This window comes from Balaenoptera physalus (genome assembly GCF_965194825.1).
Source record: "Balaenoptera physalus genome assembly, chromosome: 19".
NCBI classification, from domain to species: domain Eukaryota; kingdom Metazoa; phylum Chordata; class Mammalia; order Artiodactyla; family Balaenopteridae; genus Balaenoptera; species Balaenoptera physalus.
In genome coordinates this window covers 15,223,142-15,236,689 of record NC_138900.1, presented here as the reverse complement: position 1 = coordinate 15,236,689, position 13,548 = coordinate 15,223,142, and the positions used below count along the sequence as shown (strand labels likewise).

General features: G+C 38.1%; 1 protein-coding gene across 6 annotated transcripts in view; it reads right to left on the bottom strand.

Annotated features, from left to right (window-relative positions):
* The window catches only part of ZNF569 (zinc finger protein 569), a 69,598-nt gene extending 56,062 nt beyond the window's left edge, over positions 1-13,536 (bottom strand). For 5 of the 6 annotated variants that reach the window (XM_082439304.1, XM_082439307.1, XM_082439309.1 and 2 more), the window contains exons 1-2: positions 8,395-13,536; positions 7,000-7,162 (exon numbers count right to left, since the gene is read on the bottom strand). In XM_082439304.1, coding sequence (XP_082295430.1) covers positions 7,000-7,004 — 5 coding nt within the window. In that variant the 5' untranslated portion in view covers positions 7,005-7,162; positions 8,395-13,536. The remainder of the gene's footprint in view (positions 1-6,999; positions 7,163-8,394) is intronic. The other variant, XM_082439305.1, reaches the window with a different exon arrangement.
* Between the last annotated feature and the right edge of the window lie 12 nt (positions 13,537-13,548).

Genomic DNA, 13,548 nt, shown 5'->3' with positions numbered 1-13,548 from the left:
ACTCTGCTGTACACTTGAAACTAACATAATATGGTAAATCAACTATACTTCAACAACAATAAAAGTCCAGAATTTTCCAAAAAATATTTATATGGGAAAAAAGAAGAGGAACCAAGACTGTCTGAAGAAATATCTGATTTTAGGGCTGGAGTGGGAAAACTACAAGATGAACCTAGAACATCTTGTGCCAGAAATTAAGGAAGTGCTCAAAAACTGATAGGGCCATGTTAAAAAGATAAAGCAACAGGCTCAAAGAGGCTCCCACTGGCCAAATTAGGGGCAATTTGAGCATGAAAATAAATATTTACAGTAATAAATTATAACCTACTGAATAAAATAAGAATCCATGAGCTCAACGGGATATAAACCAGTAGGGAGAAAGAAAAGCTCTTCCTTTGCACTATAATGCCAACCAATAAATGTAAAAGGAATAATATAAACATAAAACCACTTACCAGCTGGATAGTGGTTCAGACTGAAGCTGTCAATGGAGGCTAAGAATGGGTAAAGTTTCAATGAGGAACAGGATTTTAGCACCATACTGGAACATTTTCCAACAGTTAAAAAGAAAAATAGAACTTTACAGTGAAGACATCAACATGACTAGATGTTCAAGGTTAACATCACCAGTGATGGGACAGAATGACATAATGAGAAAATCAAAGTTTGTCAGGAATACATGCCTGAGTCTAGGCATGAAGAAACATCCAATGGAATCAAGTTGAGTGCCAGCCTACAGAATATAAAGCCTGTATTCTTTTAAATTCTCAAGGACATGATAGACAGAATGACTGAGGAACTGTTCCAGGTTGGAGGAGGCCAAAGAGACATGACAACCAAATGCAATGTATGAAGGAATCCTGTACCTGAAAACTAAAAAAGACATTTTGGGGGGACTTCCCTGGTGGTGCAGTGGTTAAGACCCCATGATCCCAATGCAGGGGGCCCACGTTCAATCCCTGGTCAGGGAACTAGATCCCACATGCATGCCACAACTAAGAGTTCGCATGCCACAACTAAGGAGCCCACGTGCCGCAACTAAGGAGACGGCGAGCCACAACTAAGGAGCCTGCCAGCTGCAACTAAAGAGCCCACCAGCCACAACAAGACCCGGCACAACCAAATAAAAATAAATAAATATATATATTTTTTAAAGTATGAAGAAAAAGACATTTTTGGGACAACTGGCAAAATTAAAATTTGAACAGGTTCTCTAAATGGCAATGTTGTATCAATGTTGATTTCCTGACTTATTGGGAGGTCCTTGTTTAGGGAAATACACACTGGAGTATTTAGGGGATGAAGGATCAGGTCTGAAGCTTGTGGTCAAATGGTTGAGAAAAAGACTCATTGTGTGTGTGTGTGTGTGTGTGTGTGTGTGTGTGTGAAAGAAAGACAGAGAGAGATATCACAAGTTGGTGAATCTGGGTGAAGGCAATAAGAGAGTTTTTCTGTACTGTACTTGCAAATTTTCTGTGAGTTTGAAATTAGTCTGAGATCATTTTTTTTTAATTAAAATTGCTTAGTGCTGATGGAATTCTAAAAAGAAAAAAAAAGAATGCCTTCAATGGACTCATCAGTAGACTCAACATGACTGAGGAAAAAATCAGTGAACTTGAAGACAGGTCAACAGAAACTTCCCAGTGCTCACTTCAGCAGCATATATACAAAAATTGGAATGATACAGAGATGAATAGCATGGCCTCTGTACAAGGATGACATGCAAATTTGTGAAGCATTTGATATTTTTTAAAATGATGGGGGGGGGCAGGGATAGAAATGTAGAGCTTTAGAATGCATTCAAACTTTGATTATTATCAACTTAAATTAGACCATTATAAATATAAGTGGGTTTATGTCTGTCTCATGGTAACCATTAACCAAAAATTTGCAGTAGATAACAAAAGATAGTGAGAAATGAATCTAAGCATACCAATAAAGAAAGCCATCAAACCACAAAGAAAGAGAGCAAAAGGAGAAGAAAGGAACAGAGGAACTACAAAACAGCCAAAAACCAATTAACAAAATGGCAATAAATACATACCTATCAATAATTACTTTAAATGTAAATGGATTAAATTCTCTGATCAAAAGACACAGAATGGATGAATGGATAAAAAAAACAAGACCCATCAATATGCTACCTATAAGAGATTCACATCAGTTGTAAGAACACACACAGACTGAAGGGTCCATCTTTTTCCATGATGATATTCCATGCAAATGGAAACCAAAAGAAAGTTGGGATAGCTATACTTATATCAGACAAAACAGACTTTAAAACAAAGACTGCCATAAGAGACAAAGAAGGGCATTACATAATGATAAAGGGGTCAATCCAACAAGAGGATAAACATTTGTAAATATATATGCACACAACATAAGAGCACCTAAATATATGAAGCAAATATTAACAGATCTAAAGGGAGAAATAGGCAGCAATACAATAAGACAATGGATAAATCGTTCTGACAGAAAATCAATAAGGAAACATTGGCCTTAAACAACACATTAGACCAGATAGACTTAACATATATACAGAAATTCCATCCAAAAGCACCTGAATACACCTTCTTCTCAGGTGCACATGGGACATTCTCTAGGATATGACAGGCCACAAAACAAGTCTTAACAAATTTAAGAAGACTGAAATAATATCCAGCATCTTTCCCAACCACATGGTATGAAACGAAGTCAATTACCAGAAGAAAACTGGAAAATTCAGAAATATGTAGAGACGAAACAACATGCTACTGAATAACCAATGGGAACAAAGAAATCAAAAGCAAAATCAAAAATGTCTTGAGACAAGTAAAAATGGAAGTACAATACACCAGAACTTAAGGAATGCAACAAAAACAGTTCTAAGAAGGAAGTCATAGCAACAAATGCCTATTTCAAAAACCAAGAAAAATGTCAAATAAACAATCTAACTTTAAACCTCGAGGAACTAGAAAAGAAGAATAAAAGAAGCCCAAACTTAGTTGAAGGAAGGAAATAACAAGAATTAGGGCAGAAAAAAATGAAATAGAGACTAAAAAGACAAGAGAAAAGATCAATGAAACCAAGAACTGATTCTGTGACAAGATAAACAAAATGGACAAACCTTTAGCTAGACTCACCAAGTAAAAAGAGAGAGGACTCAAACAAAATCAGAAACAAAAGAGGAGATGTTACAACTGATACCACAGAAATACAATACAAAAGATAAGTGACTATTACAAACAATTATACGCCAAAAAATTGGACAACCTAGAAGAAATGGATAAATTCCTAGAGACATACAACCATCCAAGACTGAATTATGAAGAAACAAAAAATCTGAACAGACCAATTACTAATAAGGAGGTTGAATCAGTAATTTAGAACCTCCCAGCAAACAAAAATCCAGAACCAGATGGCTGTACTGGTGAATTCTACCAAACATGCAAAGAAAAATTAATACCAATCCTTCTAAAACTCTCCCAAAAATTAGAAGAGGAGAAAACACTTCCAAACTCATTTCACAAGTCCAGCATTACCCTGATACCAAAACCAGACAAGTATACCACAAGAAAAGACAATGAACACAGATGAAAAATCCTCAACAAAATATTAGCAAACATGAACTCAACATACATTAAGATCAAACACCTCAGGGCTTCCCTGGTGGCGCAGTGGTTAAGAATCCGCCTGCCAGTGCAGGGGACACGGGTTCAATCCCTGGTCCAGGAAGATCCCACATGCCGCAGAGCAACTAAACCCATGCACCACAACTACTGAGCCTGCGCTCTAGAGCCCACAAGCCACAACTACTGAAGCCCGTGCGCCTAGAGCCCGCACTCCGCAACAGGAGAAGCCACTGCAATGAGAAGCCTGCGCACCACAATGAAGAGTAGCTTCCACTCGCCACAACTAGAGAAAGCCCATGTGCAACCACGAAGACCCAACGCAGCCAAAAATAAAACGAATTTATTTTTAAAAATTTTTTAAAAAAAGAATCAAACACCTCAATAAAGTGGGATATATTCTAGGGATGCAAGGATGGTTCAATAACCACAAATCAACAAATGTGATACACCACATTAGCAAAATGAATGATAAAAATCCATATGATCATCTCAATAGATGAAGGAAAAGTATTTGACAAGATTCAACATCCATTTTTGACAAAAACTCTCAACAAAGTGGGTATAGAGGAAATGTACCTCACATAATAAATGATATATATGACACGCTCAGAGCTAACACCATAGTTAATGGTGTGAAGCTAAGAGCTTTTCCTCTAAGACCAGGAACAAGACAGGATGCCCATTCTCGCTATTTTTGTTCAACATAGTACTGGAAGTCCTAGCCAGAGCAATTAGGCAAGAAAAAGAAATAAAAGGCATCCAAATGGAAAGGAAGAAGTGAAACTTTCATTATTTGCAGATGACATGATATTATACATAGAAAACCCTAAAGACTGCCAAATAACTGTTAGAACTTATAAATGAATTCAGTAATGTTGCAGGATACAAAATTAATATACAGAAATTGCTGCATTTCTATGCACTAATAATGAACTATCAGAAAGAAAAATTAAGAAAACAATTCCATTCACAATTGCATCAAAAAGAATAAAATACCTAGGAATAAGCTCAACCAAGCAGGTGAAAGACTACACAATGAAAACTATAGGACACTGATGAAAGAAATTGAAAAAGACACAAATAAATGGAAAGAAATTCCGTGTTCATGGATTGGAAGAATTGATATTGCTAAAATGTTCATACTACCCAAAGCAAGGTATAGATTCAATGCAATTTCTATCAAAATTCCAATGGAATTTTTCACAGAAATAGAACAAACAATCCTAAAATTTGTATGGACCCACAAATGACCCCAAATTGCCACAGCAATCTTGAGAAGGAATAACAAAGCTGGAGGCATCATGCTCCCTGTTTGCAAACAATACAAGACTTCTCTTTGTTTTGTGTGTTTGTTTTGTATATACTTTAAAATACTTTGTTTTGTATATTTGACTTTCCAACCATGTAAATGTCTTACATGATTATAAAACAAAATTAAAACAAATGTTAAAACAAAAGCTAAAATAATTAATTAAATTAAATTAAATTAAAACAACAACCAAAAAAACCCATAAGCTATACCTAAAAATCAAAAGCAGAATGAAACAAATGAACCTACTCATATGTTACATTTGTGGCTTAACCACACACAGAGAAATTAGTTCTAGTTACTTTAAAGCACAATAATTGGGTTATACGTCCCTAGAGAGACAACCCCAAAGCAAATAGATCTATAAAGAAACATTAAATTATTTGCAGTAGGAATATTTTAAGTACTAATAATATTGCTCTGAACTATCTTATTTATACATACATATACACATCTACAGATGGATGGATTAATAAATAAAAGACACAAAAATGAAACCAAAGTAGAAACTCATAATTCTAAATTTTTTTGATTGCAAATAGCAGTACGAACTCATGGGGTCTACTCTGCTGAGAGTATATTTCCAGCTACAACATTAATAAACATTGAAAACATATCACGTGAAAGAAGCCAGTCACAAAAGACCACATATTGTACAATTTCATTTATATGAAATGTCTGAATAGACAAATTCACCGAGGCATAAATCAGATTAGTGGTTCATTAGACTGGGAGGAAGGAGGAGAATATGAGATTGACTGCTAATGGGTACGATAATTCTTTCAGGGAGGACAAAAATGATGTAAAATTACACGATGGTGATGGGTGCACAACCCCGTGGATTTTTTTCAAAAACATTCCGTTGTACACTTTAAAGGGTAAAATGTATGGTATGTGAATCAAGCTACTAAAAAAAACTACAAGAATATATTTCCTAGCTCTGCCCACCAAAACAAAAAGCCTAGAAACAATGACCATGTCAGTAGCAATAAGCACCATAACTGGGGTTTTCTCCCAACCATTCTAGCTAGTCCCTTTCAGTCTTTTTTGCTGCTTCCTCCTCATTTTCCAGACTTTCTCATGTTGAAGTGACCCAGAGATAAGTCCTTTACCTCTATCATTTTCCATCTACCCTACCCTCTAAGTGATCTCTTTAAATATCACCTATATGCTGATAATCCCCAAATGTATGTCTCCAACCTAGGTCTCAGATCTTTCTTTTGAACTTCAGACTTGTATATCCCACTGCCAACGTAATATTTCCACCTGAATGTCCAATGGGCATCTCATACTTCAGATACAATATTCCAAACTGAAATCTCACTATCTCTCTATGCCCCAGGTTCTTCCTACCTTCTTTCCCTTCTCAGTTAATGATAACTCCATTCTTCAAGTTGCTCAGATTAAAAAATATTGTGTCATCTTGTCACACTTACACTCCACATCAGTTCTATCAGCAAATTATGTCAGCTTTACCTTTAAATTATATCCAGTACACGACTACTTCTCACCAGTTTTACTACTCTGGTCCAGGTCACCAACATCTTTTCCCTAGATTAATGCAATAGTTTCCTAATTGGTCTCTCTGCTTCTGCCCTTGTCCCTGCCCTCTTCCCCTATTCTTCTTCTCATAATTCTCTCATCAGAGTAACCAAGGCAATCCTCTTAAGTCGTAAGGAGATAATATCACTTGCATGTTCAAAACTCTCCAATAGCTTCCCATCTCATTCACAGTAAAAAGCCAAGATCCTTAACATGGCCCATAAGGCCCAATCTGATCTGCCCTCCTTCCCTCCAATTACTTTTCTTCTCTCATTTGCTCTATTTCAGCCACACCAGCCTCTTTGTAACAGGCATATTCCCACCTCAGGGCTTTTCTAACTGTTGTTCCCTCTTCCCTTAATTATGTGCATAACTAGCACCTTTATTTCCTTCATATCTTTGTTATTACATTTTCAGGATGCATTCTTAACTACCCCATCTAAAACTCCAAGTCTCATCCCTGATTCTATATATCCTCCTGCTTTACTTCTTCTCTTAGAATGTTTCACTATTTAATGTATGTTATATTTAACTTACCTCATTTATTATCTGGCCCACAACAATGTAAGTACCATGATAGCAGAGAGTTTGTCTCCTTTGTTCAATGCTATATCCCAAGTATCTATAATTATTCCTGTCACACGCAGCATTCAATAAATGGTGAGTGGATGAATGAATGAATCCTCAGTACCTGAAGAACCTGGAAAAGAAATTTGAAAATAGAACACTGCTTTAGAAAAACACCTAATTCACACAAAAAAAGATTTTTAAATGGTTGACTTCAGTAGTAATCAAATAACTGCAAATTAAAGAAATTATTTTACATCTATGAGGTTAACAAAGATTACTAATACTAACGATAACCATTGTTATCAAGGGTGTATGAATATAGGCAATCTTATACTATGCCAATAATACTGTAGATTATTGGAACCTTACAAGAGAATAACTGGATAGAATTAGGGAGTCTTTAATAAGCACATATATCTCAACCTATCAGTCCCACTTCTAAGAGCCTGCCCCCCACCAAAAAAAAATTAGGAAAGTGCATCATAACATGCCAAATAGTTGCTGATAAACCCATTCTTTATAATGGCAAGAAGTTGAAAAGAACCAAATTACCCATCAACAGGAGTAAATGCATTAAAATGTATACCATAAAGAAACTTTTGAATGATGACATAGATGTGTAATTGTTTAAATGGAAAAATATTAACTGCACATTGTTAAATGGCATACGTAGATTACAGAACTGTATGTATAGCGTGATTCCAATTTTATAATATACGAATGCTTATGTATGTATTCACAGAGGGAGGGGTGAAAAGATGGGAAATAAATTTTGATAGTGGCTGGTAGAAGTATGAATGCTTTTTGCTTTCTTGGAGCTTTTCTTTATTTTGTGATTTGGGGGAGGGAGTGAGGGGCAAGGCGCATTGTTACTAAGCACACAAAACAACGTGGCCAATACACAGAAATAAAATTTTAAATAAATACTGAAACAACGTGTTGGGGCTATTGATATCTCATAGAAAAACATATTTACGATTACCATCTCCAAAGAAATGAAGCACTGGTACAAACAGTCTCACAAATCTACACACACAACCGAACTCTGCCTTTTATCGTGGTTTGCAGGCACGTTCATAGTGAAACAGAAAAGGAAAAAAGCACATCCACAAACTCCGCCTGCACACACGACTCCACGGCCACATCAGTCACAGACAAATGTCTGGCAAATAAAGTCCTATCAAGCCACACGCTCACAGTCCTTCACACGTCACTCCCACGGCCTCAGGGAACCACCCGCACGGGCAAAGCCCTGCCCGGCGTCCTCCTCCAACAACACAGGCACCGGGTGGTCCGCAGGCCCCTACTCCACCCAGCACAAAGAGTCCCGGACTCTGAGCTCGCGGCTTCCCGAGCACTCACCACCGAGCCCGCAGACACAGGCCCCAATTCCGCACCTCAGCGCCGCCCAAGTGGCACAGCCGGTGCAGCCCGAGTTAGGTAATCCATTAAGGTCAGTGCCGGCTGTGGCCGAAGGCAGCACAAGCCTCGGTCCGTTAGACGCAGGATAACTCTTCCCAGAGCCCCTCGCGGCTCGCCGGGGCGGGACTGGCCCTCCAGTTGACGAGTAGCGGGAATAACCAACCGCTGCGTTGAGGGGCTCTCAGATCTGCCGAGGGGCCTCAGCTGAGAGTTTTGCGGCAGCTGCCTCCAGTGAGTCCGGCCCTCGGAGCCTGGGAGTGCCACTTGGTGCTGAGACGAATCTGAAAAGGTCCGCAGTTTTCCTGCCCCGGACTACATTTCCCAGAGGCCTTCTCGGCCCAAATCTATTTTCTGCGAAAAGTCGCCTCCTCCTTACAGTTGTCTGGATCTTCGGGTTCTAGGCGTTACGGTACCTGGCCCGTGAAGGAAGCACCGCTGAGTCGGTTTCGTTCCGTCTGGTCCCGGCTCCACCTGGGACTGGACTTCAGTGGGGTGAAAGTGGGGCAAGGTCTGGGCACCGTGAAGAGACGAGATGGGCCAGCCTGAGCCTCAAGCTCCTGGAGGCAGTCAGAAAAAGAAGGAGTACGGTTGCGTGATCGGGTGTGGGAGATTTCAGCGGTGGAATTTGTGGTAGGGAGTCTATGGGCTCGAGAGACTCTGAGGTCCAGTGACTTTAGGGTCGTGCGAATTTGCGACCATTCGTGTGACCATGGTCGCGTCGTCTGTTCTAGTGACCTCTTGATTCTGACTCTGCAGTTTTTCAGAGACAATGTGCTGTGTCCGTTCTTTGTGTTTCTGCTTTTCTGACGGGCACGTGTTACAATATTGAAATTTACGTGGTTAAGTCAATACACGAGTCACCAAAATATTAAATGGAAAAAAACTACAGAGATTCGTGATTGTGTATTACTGGAAACACCCACGCTTTTTTTTTTTTTTTATTTACACTGTGTTACTCCACATTCCGTGTGTGTTATATGGACAGAAGTGATACAGGTAATCTAGAAAGATGTTGTTGAAGAAGGCAAAGACACTGAGCCATCAAATGAAAGGTCATGTCAATAATTCAAAGTAGCCTCGACATCAGGAGTGAAAAGTGTAAGTTGAAAAGTAGACAAGTAACCAAGTGCAAAAACCTAAGAATCCAGCAACCCGGACTATATGTCACTCTTGCCCTAAAGACCTGATTTCTTTTTTCAACATTTCATATGAGTTCCGCTCTGATTTAAGAATTTAAAAACAATTGACAATGAAAGTTGAAGACCCACTGCAATAATTTTGCAGTAGAGACCAAAATGGAGAAAATATCCAAGAAAACACTACTGTATGCTTTTGTGCAATAGTATGTTGGCAAAGAGAACAGAATACAGTAGACTACAGCATGCTAAATATCAGGAACTTGTAGTCGTTGAAGGTATCAAAGAGGCTTCTGGCTCATAAGCTTACAGTGAAGCTACACAAAGCCTAAAGAACTATGTTATCTCTAGGAAGCAGAATAAGATAGTCTTCCTTTCACAGCCTTCCTTTCACTAGATGATAATAGGCACTGTTTCCGAAAAGTGTGAATTTCTTTCTGGGAAGGGAAAAGAGGCTCCCAAACGCTGCATAGAGAGAACATGTCCTCTAAATAAGTTTTGCTTATTTGTCTCATGTGTCTTTACCAACAGTATATTTTTTCTGTCAACTGTAAGAATTATTTTTTGCTAATTATTTTGTTAAAAGATGAGAAGAGAACAGAGTTGGTTCTATGTCCATTCAGCTTCCTGATTTCATTTTTTATACTTGTAAATTTGTCTATTTCTCCTTTTATTTCTGTTAAGCTTTGCTTTATATATTTTAAAGCTCTCTTGTTGGATGATACATATTTAGAGTTGTAATAGCTTCCTGTTGGATTGATCCAATAGGAAATTATGGAATCTACCCTTTATAATATCGCTTTTTGTCTTAGTCAGTTTTGATATTACTGTAGCTTCACCATCCTTCTTTTGGCTAGTGCATTATCTTTTTCTACCCTTTTGCTTTTAACTGTTCTGTTTTATTTTTAAAGTATGTCTCATTAAACAATATTATTTTAAAAATAAATAATGACAATATTACTCTTTGACATATTTAGTGAATTTACATTTAATGTAGTTGGGTTTTGGTCTACTACCTTAGAATTTGTTTTCTTTTCGGCCTCGCTTTTTAAAAAATTTTAACTTTTTATTTTGAAGTAATTCTTGATTCTCATGCAGTTGTAAGAAATAATTCAGGGAAATCCCATATACCCATTATCCAGTTTCCCCCAGTGGTAACATCTTGCAATACTATACACTGTATCACAACCTTGACATTGATACTTTCAAGATATTTCCATCATCACAAGAATACTTTATGTTGTCCTTTTACAGCCATACCCACTTCCCTCCTTCTCTTAACCCCCTCCTTAAGACCTGGCAACCCTAATCTGTTCTCCATTTCTATAATTTTACCCCTTCAAGAATGTTATGTAAATGGAATTATAAAGTATGTAATTGGACTATTGACTTTTTCACTCAGCATAATTTCCTGGAGATTCATACGTGTTTTTACATATGTAAGTAATTCATTCCATTTTAATGCTGAGTAGAAGTCCATGTGGATATGCCACAGTTTGTTTAGCCATTCATTCATTGAAGGACATATGGGTTGTTTCCAACTTTTGGCTGTTATAACTAAAGCTGCTACATACATTCATATACAATTTTTTCGTGTGTATGAAAACAAATTTTCATTTCAAACACCAAGGAGAGTTTTAGAAGGAATTTGTCCATTTATTTATTTTTTTAATCTATCTGGAATTTTCACTGAGATTGTATTGAATATATAGATCAATTGGGGAGAATTGACATCTTTAAAATGGTGACTCTCATAACCATAAGACACAATATGAGCACAATATATATCTTCTTTAATTCCTCTAAGCAATATTTTATATTTTTTAATGTACAGATAATGAAATATTTTGTCAGATTTACCCCTAGGTATTACAGCGTTTTTGATGCATTGTAAATGGTATTTTTAAAAATTCAATTTCCAGTTGTTCATTGCTGGTATATAAGAAATACAATTGATTTTTGTATCTTGTAGCCTGATACCTTGCTTAAGTCACTTAGTATTTCTACTAGAGTTTGGAGGTTCCACTGGATTTTCTACATAGATGATCGTGTCATCTGTGAAAAAAGACAGTGATATCTATTCCTATTGCAATCGGCAGATATAGTATGGACCCACCCACCCACCCAAAATATGGTTGGGATGTTGAGACTGATGACGCCACACACACACCAAGAGGGTATGAAAAGTTTTATTACTCACACAATGAAGCTTTCTAGGAAAAGCAAGGCAGGTGTCCCAAGAAAGTCTGCAAATTGTTTGCAAAAGCAAGGAAAGGAAATTGGCGTGGAACGTTTATGGCAGAGGCTTGTGTGGTTTAAATCTCCCGCTAGTGTCAAAAAAGAGAGCTCCTGAGCTTGCCCAGGTTGGGGGCACAAGAGAAATAAGGAGTGAAGCTCAAAGCTGTAAGCAGCTTCTTCTGCTGCTCCTGGTGCTGCTTGTGTGCGTGTTTGGTGTGGACCTGGCGAAACAGCAGCTGAGGAGACTCCGGAGATCACCATGGCTGCCAAAAAGACCAAGGAAGGACTGAGAACAATGATCATATTAATTTGAAGGTGGCAGGGCAGGATGGTTCTGTGGTGCACTTTAAGATTAAGAGGCATACACCACTTAGTAAACTAATGAAAGTCTATTGTGAATGACACGGTTTGTCAATGAGGCAGATCAGATTCCGATTTGACGGGCAGCCAATCAATGAAACAGACTCACCTACACAGTTGGAAATGGAGGATGAAGATACAATTGATGTGTTCCAGCAACAGACAGGAGGTGTCTACTAAAAAAGGAACCTGCTACTTTACTCCAGAACTCTGTTCTACAGACCAAAAGGACATTCTCGATTAGAAAAATGCAATTTGGTTCCACCACATCCTAACTACTACAGTACAGTTTTCTCTAGTCTTTCATTTTCCTCTTCCCCATTCCTTTATTGTACGTAAAGTAACTGGTGTATGCAGAAGCATATTGCTTTATTTTTTATTTATTTATTTTTAAATTTATTTTTGGCTGCGTTGGGTCTTCGCTTCTGTGCGAGGGCTCTTCTCCAGTTGCGGCGAGTGGGGGCCACTTTTCATCGCGGTGCGCGGGCCTCTCACTGTCGCGGCCTCTTCCAGTTGCGGAGCACGGGCTCCAGACGCGCAGGCTCAGTAGCTGTGGCTCACGGGTTTAGTTGCTCCGCGGCATGTGGGATCTTCCCAGACCAGGGCTCGAACCCGTGTCCCCTGCATTGGCAGGCAGACTCTCAACCACTGCGCCACCAGGGAAGCCCCCATGTTGCTTTCTTAAAAACTAAATTATGGCCAATGGTATGTTTTGATTGACATCAAATGAAAATGGGATGGGGGAAAACACTAGTTCTGTGAAAATGTCCCCTTTCCATTAGTGGTATGCTTGGTCACCTCTTATCTTTATATGCCAGTAAGTTATTTTGCTCTCGCTGTTTAACAAAAAAAAGGAATATAAAAAATCCTTGCATACCTTGTTCAGCTGGAGAATTTTAATGTTTTTCATTTATCATTGTTAAACCAAGGACAATTTTATGACTTTTTTCTATGTAGATGTCACAAGTAAGGTAGTCTCTTTAAGTAGGGATAAATTACTCTAAAAGAACTAAATCCTAAAATAGTACAAATAAACTTATTTCCAAAACAGAAATAGAGTCACAGATGTAGAAAACAAACTTATGATCACCAAGGGGGAAGGGGGAGGTAGGATAAATTGGGGGATTGGGATTGGCATGTACGCACTACTATATATAAAATAGATAACTAATGAGGAGCTACTGTATAGCATAAGGAACTCTACTCAATACTCTGTAATGACCTATATGGGGAAAGAGTCTAAAAAAGAGTGGATATATGTATAACTGATTCACTTTGCTGTACAGCAGAAACTAATACAACATCGTAACTCAACTATACTCCAATTAAAAATTAATTTTAAAAAAAGAAAGAAATCCTA